This window comes from Chrysoperla carnea, chromosome 3 (genome assembly GCF_905475395.1).
Source record: "Chrysoperla carnea chromosome 3, inChrCarn1.1, whole genome shotgun sequence".
Lineage (NCBI taxonomy): Eukaryota > Metazoa > Arthropoda > Insecta > Neuroptera > Chrysopidae > Chrysoperla > Chrysoperla carnea.
In genome coordinates this window covers 44,982,880-45,004,698 of record NC_058339.1, presented here as the reverse complement: position 1 = coordinate 45,004,698, position 21,819 = coordinate 44,982,880, and the positions used below count along the sequence as shown (strand labels likewise).

At 27.8% G+C, this 21,819-nt stretch overlaps 1 protein-coding gene across 5 annotated transcripts in view; it reads right to left on the bottom strand.

Moving 5' to 3' along the window:
- The window catches only part of LOC123295269 (high affinity cAMP-specific 3',5'-cyclic phosphodiesterase 7A-like), a 149,288-nt gene that overhangs the window by 7,382 nt on the left and 120,087 nt on the right, over window positions 1-21,819 (bottom strand). For all 5 annotated transcript variants that reach the window (XM_044876544.1, XM_044876543.1, XM_044876547.1 and 2 more), the window contains 3 exons: window positions 2,305-2,516; window positions 1,485-1,644; window positions 395-495 (listed from right to left, as the gene is read on the bottom strand). In XM_044876544.1, the coding sequence (XP_044732479.1) occupies window positions 395-495; window positions 1,485-1,644; window positions 2,305-2,516 (473 nt within the window). The remainder of the gene's footprint in view (window positions 1-394; window positions 496-1,484; window positions 1,645-2,304; window positions 2,517-21,819) is intronic.

Genomic DNA, 21,819 nt, shown 5'->3' with positions numbered 1-21,819 from the left:
TTTTCGTTAAAAGTTCATACAAATAAGGGGGGATTGATAAATGTTTTTGTTCAATAAAAAGTGGTATGAATATTTTATTCAGTCAAAACCTTACTTTTGATTGAGCTTTTGTGATTTTTTGTGAAAGGTTTGATTGTATAGCAAAACTCTGGAATCGATAATCATTATAGTTATAAAAAACGAAAATTTTGTGCCTAAATCACTCTCTAGAACGTTATTTATCCTACATATCACATATTTCGATTAGAAGCCGAGTGAAGAGTATTGAGTTTCTAAAAATTACAAATCCCACTCGATTTCAAATTAATTTTGAATACTTCTCCGTTCTCTATTTAATTTATTTATATTTTAATTGTAATATGAAAAATTATAATTATAAAATAATCATAACTACCTTTTCTTCCTGTAGAAAACAATGCATTGCTTGTGTGACATCAGTAGCATGAATAGAATTATGATATGGGTTTGAACTATGATATCCTTCCTCAATTAACGCTGTAAAATAAAATTAACATTATGATAAAGTCCAATTAAAAATGAATTTAAGATTATTTTGTCACTGAAACAATAACCGAGTAAATTTCCTTTTGTATCCTCGACTGGTTTGATTAATTTTTAAAATTTAATTTTGCTCTCTTGTAGTTTGACGCAAAAATTGTTATGAATACAATTAAAGAATAATAAATTTTGGAGCATATTCTTGAACAAATCTTATAAAGAAAAATTCATATTCGCGTTTTTTAAGAAAAAAACTTTATTTTTTCAAAATTTAAATTGGAAAAATTTCCGGGTTTATTTTTTCCTCGTATATTTTTTTCGTGGCTATTTTCCTAGATTCTTTTATCCTCATAATTTCTATGCGAAGTGGTGCCCTCAATTCAAAACTTTTATATGGGTCCCTCTACTTTTTGCGCAAACGGCAGATTGTTATTTTTAACCATCATCCAGATATTTAAAATGGATCGGATCAAAAATATAAGTAAGCCACACTTTAAAAGAGGCTTAGTGTGCTAAATTTTATTGATGTATGTAAGAGTATGTTTCTCGAAACCACAAAAAAATATTTTTTGCTCAATGAATCGAAGTGCGACTGTATGTTACAAGGTCTCTGGAACAGAATGAAAAGAGAAAGGCGGGTTATTTAAAATTGCTCAAATTAAATTTTTACCTGTACGTGAAAATTTTTGCAATAATAAACCTTGGAGTTAATGATAAGATAATATTTGAAAAAATCAAAATTTCATCTTTCTTCAGACGTTTTAGTTTTTCCGGGATATGCTAAAATTAACTCGAATAAAAGACTCAAATTCTTTAACTAGATAATAATACCAATAAATATACGAATCGTAAATTCCAATATAAGGAGGTGGTTCGTATTAGCATCTCATGGGCTAGAGCTTCTCTTTAATTGTTGTTTCAATTTTTATTTAATGTATTGTGCAATAACAAACAAAATCTTAAAAACTAAAAATATAAATACTTACTAAATAATTTCCATACACGAACAACATCTAAATTGAAGTAGTCTAATAGTCCATACCAATGAAATAGATGGACACATAATACTGGTAATGATCGGCCGCCTGCAGCCGTCTCTAGAGCAAATGCATTAAATGCCCAAAGTCCACATTGATCCAGTATACACTGTAAAATAAATTTAATTTTTTAATATAGTTATTTGTATTGAATCGTATTTTTAAATCGCATTCGAGTTTAATGAAATTGACACATTTATCAAAAAGAATCAAAAAATCAATTTTATGGTTTTTAAGTAGAATTTTGAAACAGAACTTAAAAAATAGATAATATCCCGAGGATTTATGAACGTGCTTCGAATTAAACAGTAATCTCGAAAAATGGGTAAGGAATAAATCTCGAAAAATGGGTACGAATGGCCTACGATCTGGAGGCCATTCGTATTTAATAATAACGATTTGAAGTTTTTTTTTTCAAGTGGACTCAAAACTGCAAAAACTCTAAACACGGTATGAGTTAAACAGTTTGTTTGTTCATATAACTTTGTTTAACATTTTTATGATGTATCTTATTTCATTTTTGTATTTTATTAAGGTTGAAATAAACGGCGATATGTTAATCGTTATTTCTCGAAAAAGACGTACATGAAGATTATTGTAACTGGGACTAAAACTATTGTTTGAAGGAATATCAAAAATTTATATGAGGAGCATCAAGATCGGAGTCTCGAATCTGGGACTAAATATCGATCTACAAGCACGATTGAAAAGTGAATCGTTAATTTAATTTCTCCATAAAGAATGTAAAATAAACAAAAAATGTTCTTACTTGTACTTGTCCATGCATAACGTCATCTAAAATCGCTGGATTATCTTGGCTAAGGCTTCTAGTGGTAAGTTTCTTGCGCCTGCGTTTATGCATTGTTAAAAATCGTCCGGTTGATGGAGGACGATCTCGAGTTCCACTAGCGGTTAATGATTCTAATAAAGAAATATCACCAATCGACAGACGAGAGCTTCGGCGTATTTGTTGACTTGGAACTGCAAAAAAAGAAAAATTCATTATATATTGAAATAAAATAATTTCTTTATAAATGAAATAAAATTTACAAGAAAGATTACTTTTTAGTAATAGATGTGACTTGTTGATTTTATACAATTTGTCATGAAAGTATGGTTGTATCTGATTCGTGGGAAAAATGTAAATAAATCATCGTGATAGTTTCTCTATCTGTGCGTTTATATTAAATATAGACTTATGCACTGTATCGAAGGTCAAACGGCAAGAGTTGGGTTGTGTTATAAATTCATGTTTCATAACCCCCAGAACACAATTCATATGGTCCAACTTTTGCATACCCCCCCTCCACAGAAACAGTTAAATGGAATTTTTTGAACCAAGTAAAAGTTACTCTAGGTTCTTTGGGTCATTTAACGTCAAAAAGTTTCTTTGTGATTTTTTCGTAAACTTGAGCTTGTAGAATGAAGTAACCTGTAAAATTCTTCAGAACTTTATTAAAGGATGTTCAAACATTATTTTAGAATTTTGATAATATAATTTTATGTCCCGTTTTTTAGCTTTTAAAATGGCCTTTTTGGAGTTTTTCCAAACATTAAACTGTTAATATTTCGAAAACGAAGAAGTTTACGAAAAAATCACAAAGAACCTTTTTGACATTAAATGACCCAAAGATCCTACAGTAACTTTTACTTGGTTCTTTTACTTTTACTTGGTGTGGAGAGGGGAGAATGTATGCAAAAATTGGACCAATAGGGTTTCTGTCAAGATCGAGAATGTTAATCAATAAGCTTTTCTAAACAAGAATCAATTGACAAAATTCGGTACTCATATTTTGCACACACAACCCCATCCAGCGCCTGCTCTACTATAAATAAATTGAATATGAAAGACAAATAAAAATCATTTCATCAATTCAAGTACAATATATTTTAAGTAAAACAAATATTTTATTGCAAACATTATAATACCTAGTACTAAACATATGTAAATAAATAATACTGTACTGCTACTCTCTAGTATTAAAATTTTATATAACGCCATGCCGCATCGTACAATGCGCGGTTACTGACCATACTTAATGTTTACTTCATGAATACTCTCTGCACTCTACTCTTACTTTACAAAACATAAAATGAGTCATATTTTTCTTTCTTTTATTTCGTTAAATTTATTCAACTGAATTATTATTATTATAGTAGAGAATAATAACTGTCACAATTTATTACATTTATTTTATGATTTCTATAAAAATTTTTAATAACGGTTTTCAATACAATTTCTTCCACAGTATAAATATTTGTTTTTTAAAATTATGATTGTTATTTATAGAATCTGTAACGGATACAACAACAAATCAAAAATAATTCGAGATGAAAATATCATTTTTTTTAGCTCTCTGACTTGATGATTTTTCAATTTTTATACCATGTATCTGAAATATACCAAGGTATACTAAATTCAGTCCCAAGTTTGTAACACTTAAAAATATTGATACTATGAACAAGATATTAATTAATATTATATAATTATAGTTAAAATCTTAGAAACAACATTTTGTAAGTCAAGGTAGTTAAATAATCAAGGTGAAAAGGACAAAGTTCTAATTGTTTGTTTTTGTTGATGTAAACAAAAGAGGTCAGTGGGTTGTAATTTATTACCTTGGGATTAAACAGTACAATTTATTTGTGTACTTAGGTACACCTTAAATTAAAGTTAAAAAATTGTGCCAAAATTATTAAAAATATCATCTCATTGAAAAGTTAATTACATGTACTTAAGTGTAAATATTTGGCATTGTAATTATTTGTTGACTTTAAAATGCTTTCAACTAATTATCTATTTAATTTGATTTATTTTTAATTTTTCTAATAGTGTAAAAAAATTTTGCAAATCGACCTCAATCTGACAGAACATGTTAAACTGACAATAAATAATAATAATTGTATTAACACACGCACATTTTGTAAATAAGGCAAAAGTGTAAGTGAGAAAAATTTGCAGATTTTTTTTTTGAACGTTTTTTTATGATAAAATAATCACTCAAGTTTTTTTTTTGAACTTATAGAAATTATTTTCTATTTTTAGCTCAGCCGGTTATAAAAGCGTGTTTTTTAAGCTTTTAAATTATTATTTATAATTATAGGGAAATGTTATCTGTTAATTATAGGGTATTGTTACATTAGCGACGAAATGTAAAGTTGGAAGAAGTTTTGAAGAATATAGAAAGTGGAAGCGATGTAATAGTCAATGCTTTTGGTATTTTATATAATAATAAAAATAATAAAAGTTAGGCTGAGACTTCTCAGGTAAAAAACGATATAGGTTGAACCATAGTAGGACTTGCCTAAAAGTAATTAAGGATTCTAAAATGCAAAAAATGAATCATAAACAAATTAAACACATAGAAGTGTTATAATAATAAATAAAAAATGGGGTTTAACCTACATTTCTCAGATCACGTCTATACAAGAGACCATCCACATTATTATTTTTAATCTTTACTTATTTGTTAAACTACATTCGAATATACAATTAATTTTAATGATGTGGGTGGAGACAGTTACTTCGTTCTTATCCAAGCCAGTAGTCAAAGCAATTTCCCAGCCAATTGTCAAAGCAAGCAAAGACGCCTTTGATCGCTTGGCTACTGTGCCGCTCAATGAATTTTTATATAAAAAAGATCTAAACCAGGCCAAAAAATAGAAAAATTAAAATAATGACAACCTCATCCGGAAGTTGGCCGTTTTATATTCAAATAAAGTAAAAATACATCCAAACAATTTCCCACTGAAATAAAATATGTACAACAAAATATTTGTATTTACAATAGAACGAGATTGAATTTCAAATATGAATTCATTGATACAAAATCAATGAAGTTAAATAAACCAAATCATTACTTCTATGAAAGAGATTGATTTTAGTTTAAAGTCATGCATTTTATTGAATATATAATCGTGTAAATAAAGCTTATACACAAATTAAAAGAAAATTTCTTTGGGTTTGCTTTAAATATAGGATTTGGTTACTACGAACACATACCTTTCATGTCTAGCCAATGTGTAGTTTTCATGCAGCAACTACATGAAGATTGATGTTATTAATTTACAGAAAGTTTGAAATAAACTTATCGGCCATTTTTATAATATATAACATAGCGCCGCCACGATGATTTGTTTTCATGACGTATTTTCAAATTTCCAACAAACGTTCATATTGCGCTACCCGTTGCAATACATGGATACATACAGAGTTCTTAATATTAATTTAAATTCATAATAGATACAATTTTTTAATATTATTATAATTAAACGACAAGGTTGACATCTAAGATGGTGATTACCTTCAAATTAGAATAAGAATCATTTGATACCATATATCATTTGAATATAGAATTAGGTCAAACCTTTCTGTTTTATTTTAAAAGATCCTAATAAGATTGTTACAATTTATGTAAAAGATATATCCTTTCATAATAATTTGTATTATTAATGGGATATAATTTCATAGCTGCAACATGTAAATATAAATTCATTTTTAATGTAAACAATAAAAATAAACATTAAAGACTTTCATATTGAGCATTACGCTTACGGAAATGTTTTGAATAAACACTTGAATAAGAATATAAACTCTTCAGGAATATAGCAAATACTAAAACAGAGACGTACAATAAATATTTTACTTTTACAGGGTGGGACGAAGAAGTGTGAGATTTTGAAAACGCTACAAAATCAAAGTATAATTGACAATTTACTTAAAAATTAAAATTTATGTAATTTTGTTAAATTCCTTTTATAGATTTTAAAATAACCAAAAATAATTTGAAAAAATTGGTGGACATTTTGTTTACAGCATTTTTAAAATTGCAAATACACTGAGTCACGCTGTGTTCTTTGTATAATTTATAATAATATTCTACTTTATACCTACGGGTGGAATAATATATTATGTTAAGATTTAATATGAAACCAAACTCGATTCATTCACACGAAAAATAAAGCTCAATAGCAGTAAGACTCGCAAAACTCGATGTAAAGCTGCTTTTTTGGTATGTTAATTGGACTCCTTGGGGAAGTAGTGTGAAATAACGACGTTTTGCAAGCAAAAAAAAGTTGTGCTACCTGTGTAATCTGTGAAAAATTGTAAAATTTTCGAGCTTTCTTCAATTTTTGCATTTCTATTCGAAAACCATGAGCTTTTGACATTATTGCTAATATAATTTTGAAAGTAGATTGCTTATGTTAAACCTTTCAAAAGTCTAAATATAAAAATTTTCCTTATAAAAAAGTAACCAACTTTTGTTTGAATTAATTTTTCGTAAATATCATTGTTTTCTTGTAAGGGGGCAAAACATTAGTGTCCATTTTCTCTAAAAATATAAAAGGGGGCTTTATGAAAATTTTTTGAAAAAACGAAATAAAAGTTTTCTAGAAAATAATTTTAAAAATTTTCGAAAACTAGTACAAATGGCAGCGGTTAGATGATGCAAAGCTGCTATTTTGGTATGTTATTTGGACCCCTTATTGCTCGTATGCAATAGGTGCAAAAATATTTTCCGAAAAAGGTTGTAAGAGGCTGCTCTTACATCTGAAAATGCTGAAATGAAATACGAAATAAAACCAAAAGAACTATATTTGAGAATTTATTCCGCAATTATCTGGAGTACAAACAACAGGTGTTGGTTGCTAAGGTAATGTTTGTATACAAAGCAAAGTCGTATCTATCGAATGTACATACATTCGATAGAAACGCAACCTCTTACAAGGTTTACATCGCCGAATCAGTTTTCCAATGTAACATTTCATACTTACACAAACTAAATCAAAATTTCAGTTGAAAATTTTGAATCACAAGCTATATTTACTATCTTTGGATTATTAAAAATAAAAAACGATTTGTGTAAGAAAAATGATTTTCCAAAACGGAAATCAAAAATTCTTATTTGAAATTACTGACGGCTAAGAGGGTGCTAGTTTCAGCGACTTCTGATACAACGAGAGAATGTTTGTGTGTTCACTAAAATAAAAGAATCCCAGAATTTAAAATTGGGAATTTCATAGAAAACTATTTTTAGCATAATTGATTTGTCATGGATATCATCAATTTACAATTATAGAAATGTGTATGAATGATAATACAATTATTTGATATTATTGAGCTTATCTGATAATACATTTTATAGAAAAATAAAGGCAATCTTGGGAAAAACCAAAAAAAATAGGCTCTAATTTCAAAAAAATCCCCGGTATTTGGGAAAACAAAAAAGCAGACAGAAGGAGATTGTGAATTGATTATTTAAAAATAACGATAATTTTTCTAATATGATAATTTTTTCTAAAATATATATTTTCAAAAATAATAAGTTTCTAATTTCAATAATAATAAGTAGTTTCTAATTTCAAAAAAAATCCCCGATGTTTGAGGAAAACAAAAAAGCAGACAGCAGATCCATTCAAGATTGTTTATTGATTATTTAAAAATAATATTAATTTTTGTGTAATATAATAATTTTCTCTGAAGAATGAAATGTATAGCTGGTAATATTATAAATGCGTGTTATTTCTTGTGTGAAAAATGACTGATTAACGGCTCCTGTCATTTGATTTTTTAGGTTTATATACGGATGAAACTAAAGTGAATTGTAAAACTACTAAATTATCAATTTGTCCAGTTTTTACATTCCATAGCACACTAGTTATATAAGTAGAAAAATCAATTTTGACACCTAGTGTGCTATGGAATGAAAAAACCGGACAAATTGATAATTTAATAGTTTAATTATTTCAATAAACTAGTAATAAATTTGAGTAAAGACCAAAAAATGCGAATTTTTGTCAGGAAAACCGGTATATGGGTATAAGAAAAATATTCTAAGTTTTATAATAGTTTTCTTCGACATCTCTAATCACCTCTGACGCTAGGCAAAATATTAAGAATCGGTTCTTTTTGTTAATTTGTAGTAGGCTGAGCCAAAAATTCTGATTTCGGTTAAGTATCTCGTCGCCTTATATAGTCGCTTAGTTGGTTAAGGCGTAACCAATTTCGTCTGCGGTTTGCTTATTGTAGTGGGTTCGATTCCTGCCGTCGTAACATAATTAATTTAATTTATAGTTGTGATGGGCTGGTGTAGTGCATGGTATATGCATGAAGAAGGTGCACTCAGCCTCTGAAATTGAGGAGCTGATGAAATTATCAGCGGAAAGGTGGTAAAACACATATATGGTAACACAATGGGCTCTATAGCCCAAGTGTGTCCTTCGTGGACAGCCAATATAACCTTACCTAACCTAACCTACGTATCTTAAAAAATGTGACCCATCACCCTGTATGACTATGCATTTCCAATCGATATTCCTATAAATAACGGAAATATAAGGGTGTCTCCATCTGAAATGCGGACACACTGTATATAGAGATCGTATGAGTAGTCTACACCAGATTTTAAATTTGTTTATTGTTTCTGTACTATTTGAAGCTACTACCTAGAACCTAGAATCTAGTACTAGTATGTAGTGTACTATGATGGAGGTACTATTAGTACAAAAAGTAGAACATTCACTCATTCAACTGAGTGACGATGACGATTACAATATACACTTTATAATAATGTACAACTATAGTACACTATAATATATTGTTTCTTATCAGTATTTAACAATCATTTTTAAATGAACAACAGTTTAATTGTTATATATTTTGTACATTAAAAACTAGGTCATATCTCAGATACAACATACCTACTAGGTACTGCTGCATTATAGTTCTCATAGCGCTCATATTATTTTATAAAGCTCAATAATAATAATTGTTGCCTCCGTAATAGTAATATTTATTAGAGATATGCCGAGTATGACTTTGGCAGACTAGCCGATTAGTTGGTTGTAAACAGTTCGTCTAATCAGCCAAGATGGTTACGGTTTCGATGAGTATTCGGAAATTATCGTGACGCTTCGTTTACAGATCATTTGCACGCTAGTCGCAATCGCCGCCTGCGAGCGTTGGTAGGCTAAGCATAATTAAGTCACACACAAATTTATGGAGGTGATGTGCACCGGGCTTAAGCTTTATTTTATGAAAAAATATTATTTTTACTTTTCCTGTACCTATACTATCCCACAGGAACCGTGCATTTTTTCCGGATTAAAATTAGCCTCGAGTCATTTTCTGACCCCTAAACTACTTGTATTTATGCAAAAAATCATGTCAATCATTAAAAATTCAATTCAATTAACATATTACCAAAATTTCGTTTATCAATCTTCCAAAAGGCTACCGTTTTTAGAAAAGGTAAAACTGAGAATTATTAAAATAAATTATCTATAGCAGTGGATGCCAACAAGTTTTTAATGATATTAACCGAAAAACAAATCTTACCAAGATATTGAAAAAGTAACAATTAAAAAATAAATTGCAACAATCGTTCTGTACGAAATATCTAAATTGTTAAATATGAAATGAGTAAATGTTTTCTTTACCGCGTGGTACCTATTACTGGGAGTTCAGTAATCTGATCGTTCATTCTTAAAACAAGTTTTTCTGTATTTATATTTTAATTAGTTTTTCATATGATAATTAATAATACGGTTATAACATTTTTTAAAGTAAATAACGAAAAATTAATGTTTACAAATTGTGTTTTAAATATTTTTTTATGAAAAATCATTGTTCTATATTTTTGTTTGTGAATAATATGATTTATGTAGTTGTTGGTTATGACTCACAAAAACAGTAAATAAATAACATAAACATAAGTATTTTACTTTATATTTTAGCCTAATTGCTTTCCTACTTTTATATATGAAAAAGTTCAACAACATTTTTAAAAGAATAAAATTATCAGACAGTAAATAATTTTATTTTTCTATACAGTTATTCTAAATAATTAAGTTAATAGCCGGTGTTATAATGTTGAGAATTTGCCAAATCATCCCTTAAATTTAACAACCAAACCAGATAAAAAACTAATTCTTTTTCCAGAGAGTAATGAATTGAGTATAGCTTAACCCACGATGAAAAATACAAAACAACGTGGTTTTGGGAATTTTTTATTGTTCTCCCCATTATGTGGCTTGTGGAATATTTTAACATAGTCGCTGGAAAAATAAAATAAGCTTTGCAGTGACTTTTCTGCTTTCGGCAATATTACGCTACAAGTATTATTTCTATTTCACTTTTTTTTTCCGCAAAACTCAACTTTTTAGGACTTTAGATCCATAACGACGTTTGAGTTATTCATAAATAATTATCAGATTCCATAGTTCCTAAAAGTTCGGCTCCCATAGTTTTCAGGGAAAGAACTAATGGTCTTCAAAACCCGTTCTAGGACCCCATGGATATATAGATACTAAGGCATATGCTTCAAAGATGGTGGCAATTTTCTTTTTATTGAAAACCAAATCGAAAGTTCGCCAGCAAACTAATGATGTTAGTATGCGTATCTTTCTGCTATTGAATACTGCTGAAATTGTCCAGTTCTCCACATGCAAATGTTAAACAAAAATTTCTAGAATTCTTATAAAAATAAATTGGTAGTACATAGTCAGTGTGGTAATAATCCACACGACTAACTTACCAGAGGGGGAAAAAACATTAAAAAAAGGTCTTGTTAGCCTTCAAAGATTATTCTTCGAACATGTACTGCACCTTATGCTGGAACGATCATTATCTCCATAGATAAATGATGTGTTTTATCCAGATTCTGTTCAGTTTTTTCCAGTTTTTTTATTACCATTAAAAAACGACTCTACTCATTCTGCTCAAAACTCTTTCAGGTCTGATACCCAGTCACGTCTTATAAGTCATAACTGATTCGCGAGATAATCGAGGCGAAAGAATCTGAAGGAACAAACGAACATACGTACACACACACTCACACAGACATCACATTGAAAATGTTTGATTCGGATATGGCGGCCTTGAAACTGCGCAAATATGTAAAACTGGAGATTTTCAAAATCAGACCCATTACATTCACTTCCTCTGGGAAGTTAAAAATGTAGGGTAGGGTAGCATTGGGTAGCTCAAAATTGTTATTTCGCCATTGCTTATAAATACGGAGTGCTTTGGCGAATTTCTAACCTTGTAGAAATACTTGTTTTGCCTATGAGAACAATAAAAATATTTTATTTTGATATAGTGATTAAATAGCCTCATATGTATTCGATTTTTTGTACAAATGAAGGTTTTTTTGACGTAAGAAACGTAAAGGAAGTATGCCACATTAAACATTTTCAATGGACATTGAAGGAAAGATTATATATTTTTGACGACTAGCAAATAAATATAGATTACATATGTCATCACCCACATAAATACTGTTTAATGTCAACGTTTATTAGTGTAAACAAAATTTAATTTGTATTTTGTAATGTTTACAATTTGTTCAAGTTATCATTGATCGAAATAAGAGTCCTTTATTCGTACTGTTTCAAAAAATAAATAAGTAAAATGTATGTTTATTTTCAGGGACTAAGATGTTTTCGATTTTATACTTTCTTTGTACAATAAAAATGGTTTAGTATATCAAGAATATTTTTTGCATTTTAAAAGGAAAACAAAAATTAGCTTGATATCGTAAAAAAATTATTGTGCCAAGAAATTTTTGCCTACTTCAAGTAAATTTCTTCTCGCAACAATAATATAAAAATATATTTCCCATGCCGAATCTACTTCATAAACCGAATAGTGGTATTTTAGTAGCTAGAATTACTTAATAGTTATATAATATACTATTAGAGCTTTTTAAATTGGTTATTTTTATACCCTGTATATACGTAATATATATCAAGGTATACTAAGTTTAGTCCCAAGTTTGTAACGCTTAAAAATATTGGTGCTACGAACAAAATTTTGGTATAGGTGTTCATAAAATCATCTATACGGTCCACTTACATTTTCCGCCTGTCTGTGATCACGTGCTTAGAACGAAAAAAGTGAAGTTTCTTAAATAAGCGAGATTAAAAAACATTCTCAAAAATTTAAAAAAAAAAAATTGAAAATACTTGCAAAATTTTTCGAAAACCAAATAAATGACTACCCAAAGGCCACCATATTTGTGTTGGTTTTTTAAACTCTTTTAGTTAAAAAAAAATGCAGCACTGATATTCAACACTTTTTATACAGTGTATTTCAACAATTAACTCAGTCAATTGTTTGCTTTCACTTATTTTATTAATATTTTTGTAAGTTTATAAAACGTTATTAAAAACATTTCCTTTAAAAATAAAATATTTAATGTATATATAAATATCATGAAAATAACATTCTAGGAAAATTTTATAATCAGAAATTGTTTTTCCTTTTTAAACAACAGTCATAAATGAAAACGTCATGAAATAAACACTTTAATTTCGCATTCTATGGAAGAATATAAATCGCCTGGTTTTATGATTACTCATAAAACATTCGTAGTAAAATAATAGTTTTATTTAGTAAAATAATTGCACATTTATATCAAGAAAAGACAACATTGTATAACGTTACTCTAAACATATATCATTGAACTATGATAGACGAAAATTTATTAAATTTGCACGCAACTTACTCGCGTGTACAATCTAAATAAGAACGTCTGCATGGTTGTCTGCTCGCTTATTACTTGAGTTTATTGAAACCAATTACAATGCACTTGAGAAGTTTTACAAACTATTCTACAAAATTTTCAGCGCCTCAGCTAAAATACCATGAAAAATGCGTTACGTATTCTTGACAATAACCTGAATAATAAACTGAATTTCACAACTGGAATATAAAACAAACTTCAGACTTTGTCGTATATTCTTCCCGGACGGTTTTAGTTCGAAAAAAGCTAATGGGTTCTACTAATAATATAATAATGTACAAGATTGTAAAAGGAACATATCATTAAACAATTAAAATGGAAAAAGAAAATTTTCCTTGCAAAAAAACTGAATTTTGGACAAAATAAGCATTATTATGGGGTAAACGTAGGTAGATAACAGCGTCGAAAATCTCCATAAGAATAAAAAGTTAAATATTTCGGAAATATAGCGGTAACTGAAAACACTTTTCAAACAAAAACTGATTGCCTGTCGATTTACATAGAAAACAAATTTAACAAGAAGAATCGTTGGCATTTTCCCAAAACTGTCCATTTTCAAAGCTGTAAAACAATTTCATTTTTTAGTTTCCTTAAATGTCTCTGTTTTTTTCCGTAAAATTGATCGCTTTCAAATTTTAAAAAGTTTCATGTTTCGAAAAACAATTTTCCTAAATGTTTTACAAAGTTATTTACTATTTTCGTTAATGAAAACGGCTAACTTTAAGATACAATTTTTAGAGCAATTAATTCAAACCAAAAGGTAATTCTTGCAATATAATTTCGGTAAAGTATAAAATTTTACATAGACTTTTTAGCAAATGAACTAAAAAATCCGACATAAATTTTTCTTAACTATTGATATTTATGAAAAGTATTAACGAAAAATACACGATTTTAATATGTTACAGGAAAAACTAAGGTAAAACTGAGTACTAGCTTATCTTCGTTATTAGCACTTTTATAGATCCAATAACATTTGGAATTACTGTTAACTAACTTTCGAATTAGTGTATCCGACCTGCATGCTCGTTCGTTCTGATTTTACAATACTTTAAAGTTTTAATACTCGTAAAATTTTGATAACCTGATCCAAAATACGTTAATAATTTTATATTGCTATTAAACATCATCTCTTACTGTGTTCAAATTTTGTATTATATCCATAAAGTAAACGCTAATTTGGCTAGCGATGCTTTATTACATTTTGTACTGAAGAGGTCAACCAGGTGAAGACAAAACCGGGTCATTGAAATATATAGTAAAAAATACTTAATTGAAATACGCTACTACTTTTGATCCAAAACTCATTTAAAAATATAATAAAAACTGCGAATTTCTATTCTAAATAAAGTTCAGAGTGCAATTTTTTAGGTTCAAGTTTACATTCATTTAATCAAGTACCGGATTTTACACTAAGGCTAGAGCAATCGTATTTTTACCATAATATTCCATTGGTAAATGCAAATAACAAATTCTGTTTATTTTTTCTAAAAATAAACAAAGACTATTTTAGTTTTAACGAATTAAGATCGTGGGAAAAATCTGTTGAGAACATTCATACTTTCCGTGTAGATATTAGATTATTATGTTTATTTTTCGCCCATCTGCTTAGTTCGCTATAGTTATGTCACAATTTTGCTCAATTTTAGACATCAACAACATAATTAACATTATATTCTTGAGTCAATATTGGATCTAAAACCGTTTTTGATATTCAGTTTTCTAGCTAAAGGTTACTTCATCTTCACTAAACAGCAGTAAACCTTGATATATATTACATAATACATATGGCATAATAATTGAAAAAAATTATTTACTTGAACAGATAGAAAAAATTATATAAACGAAAAACAGCTGTTTTATCGAAGATGATGGTTGATATTTTTGACATAATTATAGCGATGAAATTTTCATTGAAAAATGTAATAGAAAACAACAATAGAAATATGTATCTCGTGCATAATAATAACGCTCTTTTGTTTTAAAATGCTTTGAAATTTATTGACGTCATACATTTTACTATTAACAACATACACGTATTATAGAACAAACTAACCGCATCGTCATCACGATCAACTAGCTCTTAGGGGTCGGTCATCGATCGAATCGATGTGAATCAACTACTGTTTATTATAAATGTATTTGTTATTCACATTATATATTATTTTCTCTGTGATTGATGTTGTAACTTTGTCTGATACATTTAATATAATCAGTGACGGAATAACAATATAGTCTATGCTTCGTTACAGCCCCAAATGGTTCAATGTTTCCATACTTTGATGGATGTATATGTTCATAAATTTGCGGTTGAATTTAGGCTTACTTTAAACAGGGTGAATTATAGTTATGCTCCGATCATTCGAAAAACACACTTACCAGACAAAAGAGAGATTGATTACATTTTACTGTACACCAATCTTTCTGATAGTACAGAGTGGTACGTGAACGGGTGATGTTCATGTTCATGTTATTTCAATCGTAGAATAACAACGAACATTCTCATTTTCACCAATTCTAGGAATGTGATGATTACATTTAATATATATTTCAATTTTCACGTAAATGGTTTTTCATAAACATCGCTAGAATACATAACGGTACCTTTAGACACGTAGACTATTAAATAAACCCGTCACTGAATAACAAGCAATGTAAATAATATTATGAATGGCGTCGTATAATAATATTTTTACCATATATATATAATAAACCACTAATTTACCCACATAAGATATTTTCTTAGCATGAAAATATTAGTATTTTCTTTATAATGTGCTATTTTTTTCTAGAAAAACCATTATTATGATTTTGTCATTTACAAAAAAATGTGTAAAATGACGGAGTTTTAATTTTTATTGATTTTATTATGATTCATACAATTTTTATGCTAAGGTACACGGCACGTATAGTAAATGTACTATACGTGCCATGTACCTTAGCATAAAAATTGTATGAATCATAATAAAATCAATAAAAATTAAAACTCCGTCATTTTACACATTTTTTTGTAAATGACAAAATCATAATAATGGTTTTTCTAGAAAAAAATAGCACATTATAAAGAAAATACTAATATTTTCATGCTAAGAAAATATCTTATGTGGGTAAATTAGTGGTTTATTATATATATATGGTAAAAATATTATTATACGACGCGTGATACTCCAGTTAAAGCTTAGAGTGTATGAGTGTAATGAGATCTATGATATAATTATTGAAAGTGCTTCTCTTAAGATAGTATGAGCACAGTCAAGTGACTCGTGGTTGAAATTATTTGCACCTTATTTTAAACTTTGATTATGAATTTTGATATAACTTCATGAATGTAGACGAAAATAAGAATAAAATTTTTCGATATCTACCTTGGTTTTCGAAATATTAAAAATTAAATAATTATACAAAATTTTCAACTTTCGATATTTTCAAAATTATTCCAGATATCGAAAATTTTATTCTTACTTTTCGTTTTATATTATCAAGTTCTAAAATAATTCAATATCAAAAAATTGAAAATATATAATTTTTTAATTTGTATCCCCATTACCGTGCTCAAACATCCTTAATTAGTCGTGCACAACGGTTTTTTTTTTTCAATAATTTATTAAGGTTTTAACTTTAATTTAAATAGCTTAAAATTCCACCGACTATTTTTGGAGAAATCTATGAAAACATATCATCCATCTACCGTTTGCCCATAAGACCAATGTTAAATATGCCTACTTTTGAAGTCATTTATTTACTAACGAAAAAAACAATTATCTTGATGTATTAGATAATTAGGAAGATGAAAATGAATCAAAAAAAGGTGCAATGATTCATCATGAGGCTCTATTATACATTATCGAATGCTCTAGGCCTAGTAAAATAACTCAAAGTAACTAACAATCCGTTCATTAGCATCAACCTGTATTGCAGATATAAAAAACATTTATTTATTGCAGAAAGACTTAATATTTTATAGACTTTTAATACTCAAACAGTAAATTGTTTGTGTAGGTGATATTAAATCTAATAGTGATGTATATATTGCTGTAGAAATATTGTAATATAATAAATAACATGATTTCCAACCATTAAATTATATGAAAATTTCGTTATCTTAATAAAATAATCTAATAATTTTACTATAAACCTACATATAAACATTAGATATATGTATAACATATACAGGTGTTTCTAAAAGGTCTGCGCAAAGGGCTATCAGATATATAGTACCTACAGCCCAAATTTTTAAATATATCGACGTTTTTGGGCCCCAAAATACGTAATAAAGAATTGAAAGTGTTCAAACAAGATTCAGTAATACGCGGCAATATGATACTCTTGGTAAGGATTATCGTTTTTTCTTGTTCTTTACACCTAAAAATATCGTTAAAAGAGTACTTAAAAGATCATACTATGCTCTTTCAATTGTTGAAATCAACGTATTTTCAATTCTCAACAAGTCGACTAAAACAATGCATTTAAGAATAATGAAATAAGAGGGATTGACAGACGGGCGCGGACGGACAATCTAAAAAGGCCTAATTAGGTGAATTTTGTTGGTGGCATCAATATTTTTAAGCGTTACAAACTAAAATTTACAACTTTAGGACTGCCTAGCTACTAAATGAACCAACTTAGTACTAAAGTTTAGTTAAATCGAGCTTTTTTTAGCTATACTTGCTGTATCTAGTAGAAGGTTGTACAGACATATAAGATCACCCTATATAAAGTAATTCTTCCAGGTAAACTAACATTATTAGGTATATACCTATAAATGAAATAATTATTTGAAACACATAAATTAATAAAATCCCACGCGAATATATTTATTTACCTTTAAACGATTAATTAATTATTACTTTCAGAGTTTCAGTTAAGAAATTAAATTATTAAAAAATTGTTGTTAACCTCGTCATCCTCAGAATTACACCAAGTTATATTTTAAATCACAATACTTATATTAAAATATTGTATCAAAAATTTAGCCCGGATATCAATTGTTTAGTTATCTGTGAAACCCTTTCAAAAGCCCCTCAGCATTACAAAGAGTAAGATATCTCAATAACAAATGAACTGAAAAAAATTTCAAATAAACACAAGTAGTTCAAAAAGACGATTTACGTATCTATGAAGTAGCTCCTAGACTATGAAAATTCATCATTGGTTTTTTTTTCGATAGTTAAAAAACGTCGTTCGGAAATTCGGAAAAATTTCGATATAATTTTTTTTATGTGTGTAGATCTCGGAGAACTTTATTTTTTCTTCAATAGAATAATCGAAGCTTTTAAGTTTATAAAATTTACGCCTTTTTTAAATTAATGATAAGAAAGAAATCAAAATTAATAATAAATGAATTAAAAATAAAACACGGAACGAAATTTTTAAAAGAATTTTATTAATATCCTGTAGTCAAGAAAAAAATTATATTTAAAAAAAAGTACTTTTAACTTCATAAAAATCTATTTTTGAATTTTAATTTGATTGACGAGTAAAAAATTTGTTATGTTATGTCTTAACGCGTCCCTTTTTCTTTCCATAAATAATTTCACTCATCGTTACAAAAACAAGATGACTTTTTAAAATTTTCTACGTTTATTTAGCGAAAAATGAAAAAACATAAATGCAAGTATAGTATTAATTTTTAATAAGGAGAATGCAAGTACAGTATTTAGTTTTCAATAGAGAAACGTCTTCCTGATCAAATAATTATCAACTCCATTTTTTATATAAGGAAGATCTCGCGCGTATCGGAAAAAACATGCTAGACAAAATTTTTTAAGATCTCTATTCCTATTTTTTTTTTTTTTGATAATAGAACAAGAAGTAGTTTAAAGTAATGCTATAAAAAATAATGCTTTGATCAAAATAATAGAAATTTTATGGCTTTAGTTTTTTTCATGATTATATCGCGTGGAAATTTATGCTTGATCAATTTTATTCATGAATGACTAAGAAATTCTAAAAGTAATTTTCTAAAAAGTAAATTTTTATTTCCTTATGTATAAAAAAAATATAAAGGTATGCATAGTTATAGTTATAAGTTTAGCAACATAAACTCGTGAGCAGAAAAGGTTTCATATCAATAAAGTCATATTTTCCCCTAATTTAATGATTCTTATTGTTAGATGCTTTGTATTGAAATAACAATCGCGAATAAAAAAATAAAAAGAAAACCGTCTTCAAAAGAAAAACTTTTTCAAAATAAATTCATATGCACTAAAAAGTAAAAAACAATAATATAATGTAGATAAAGTTATTATTATTTTTGTAGTCGGTTTCAGCCAAGAAACAACTCTGACAGAACAGGTTGCTACATAAGCTTGGTAACGACTCAATAATTGGCTGACTAAATAACAATAATTTTCACTACATTATATTATCGTTATTTTTTTTACTTTTTGTTAAAAGTTTTTTTTATTTTGTGATTTTTAGTGAATCTGAAGTACAGTAACTAATTTGTCACTAAAAAAAAGAATTATCGAAATCGGTTGGCTTGATATTGAGTTATTCGTCCTCTTGTCGTGCATACTTAGGACTTTTATGGCAAATTTAAGACTTTTATGGTTTTCTCATGGATGCAGTTGTCAGAACTGGACCAAAATGAAATGGGACCACACGGGAAGCACCAGCTTTCAAACAGATAAAGAATCATCAAAATTGGTTCACCCAGTCGAAAGTTCTGAGGTAACACACATAAAAAAAATACAGTCGAATTGATAACCTCCTCCGTTTTTGTCGGTTAAAAAATATGATATTTTGCAATGGATTTTTTTAATGTAGAAATATTGGCAGAAAAAAGAGGGCTAGAAATAGTTCTGGATATCATGAAACGAAATTATAACACACTCCCAATCCTCCTTCGTTGACTTTCAATTAACATAAGTCTATATTTCGGAGTAAAATACGACTAACAGAAATCAAAATATAGTCTACACTCTACATAATAACTATTTGTTTTAGAATGGGGATATTGACTTTAAGTTTTCTAAAACTAATGACTTTATCAAAATTCTAAGTAAAATGTAAGATCAATGAACTAAAAACAAAATAATTTCCGTATGAAATAATTTCTACATATTTCAATTTTGTTATATTATATGAAACTAATGTTATTACTTAGGTATATTTCTTTATAAAATATCTACAGTTAAGAAAATTTATTAAAACATGTGTGCATAATGACTTTTAAATGATCACGTATCAAATAAATTCATTACAACGGATATTTTTGTGACAAGTTCCTGGTTTTTGACATGTTTTTAAGATGAATTTAGTTATAATGTATGTCGAAAATAATTTAATAAAAATCAATAATAGAATGAATGGCTTATCTGTTAATTGATCAATGTGGTTGTTCGAACAGTATTCTGTTTCTAAAACAAAATCAGCAAATTTTATTATTTATCGAAATGTTTTTAAAATTACATATACTTTGTGTATAATAGAGTACTTTCGGTAGTGAAAAATAAATTATGAAATTTGAAAAATTTAAAATTTATGTAAAATTATACTTAAATATTCTGAATTCTAGTCATAAAAGCACATTTTTCTTTTACAATATTAAAATAAAAAATCGTAATTTTTAAACTGTATATCACGTGGCCTAAAACGCGGACAAGCTCTGATGTAATGTCATATCGGTATGAACCATAGACCATCAGTTAGTGCGGTGTAGACAGCTGAGTATAATATATCCATAGATAATAAATTTATATTTATTATAATTAGTAATCTATGAATATATCTGTCAAACTTATCTGTGTTATTTCGTATAACGACACCGATATTACGTCACCAAATTGGAAGACCGCGTTTTGGACAGTTTAAAAACGGTTAAAAATTTAATTTAAGTTTTTGGCAAGAAAGCGTGTGAATTTTTCCAAAATAAATTTTTGGTGTCTTTTTATTAGCAAAATCAACATTTTGAAGTACTTTTTCAAATATAGTAGAATATCCTATTGTTAAATTTAATGTAGGACATTAAAATTAAAAGTTAATATTAAATTTGTTACCAATACCACGTGTGGTTTAAATTGAGGAAAACTTTCCGATTCACACGGATATTTTCCCTGTTGAACTACAAGTTAAACAATAAACTTTTAAAAACCTTACTACTAATTTTAACAACAACGAGCTTTAGTAGTCGTATCGTAAGCTCAAAAAATACAAATACAATTCTTTATACGAAAACTTACATATCGAATGTTTAAAACATGACATTACAGATTAACTTAATTTTTTTAAATTAACACACGCAAGAATATTAAATATTCAAAAACACCCCACTTAATTAATATCTAGGGATGAATAAATTTATTAATGCACTAGAACAAATATAATTAAGTTTTTTATTCACAACTCACATTAATGATGTTCTTTGCTAAACTAATTAAAATAAATTATTGATGCATAAAATAATTAACAAATGATTTATTTGAAATTATAAAAACCTCAAGAACGTGCGGTATTATTATGATAATCATTAATTATTATTAAAATATTAAAAAAAGTATTTTATATATGATTTATAAACAAAAAAAAAATATGTAAATAAAACTTCCATTCATTTTTATACGGCTTTAACTTAAATATAAAATTTTACCTCCACATAGAGTATTTCATATTACTAGAGTGATATCCATCCGCTTCGCTGGGTTTAAAAGTAAAGATTGATGAAGATTGCTCTCGCTTATCTCCTTTTTATTACACTCGAAATAATGGTAAGGATTGTTTTACAAAGGTAAAATATATGTATGGTTTTCTATTTTTTA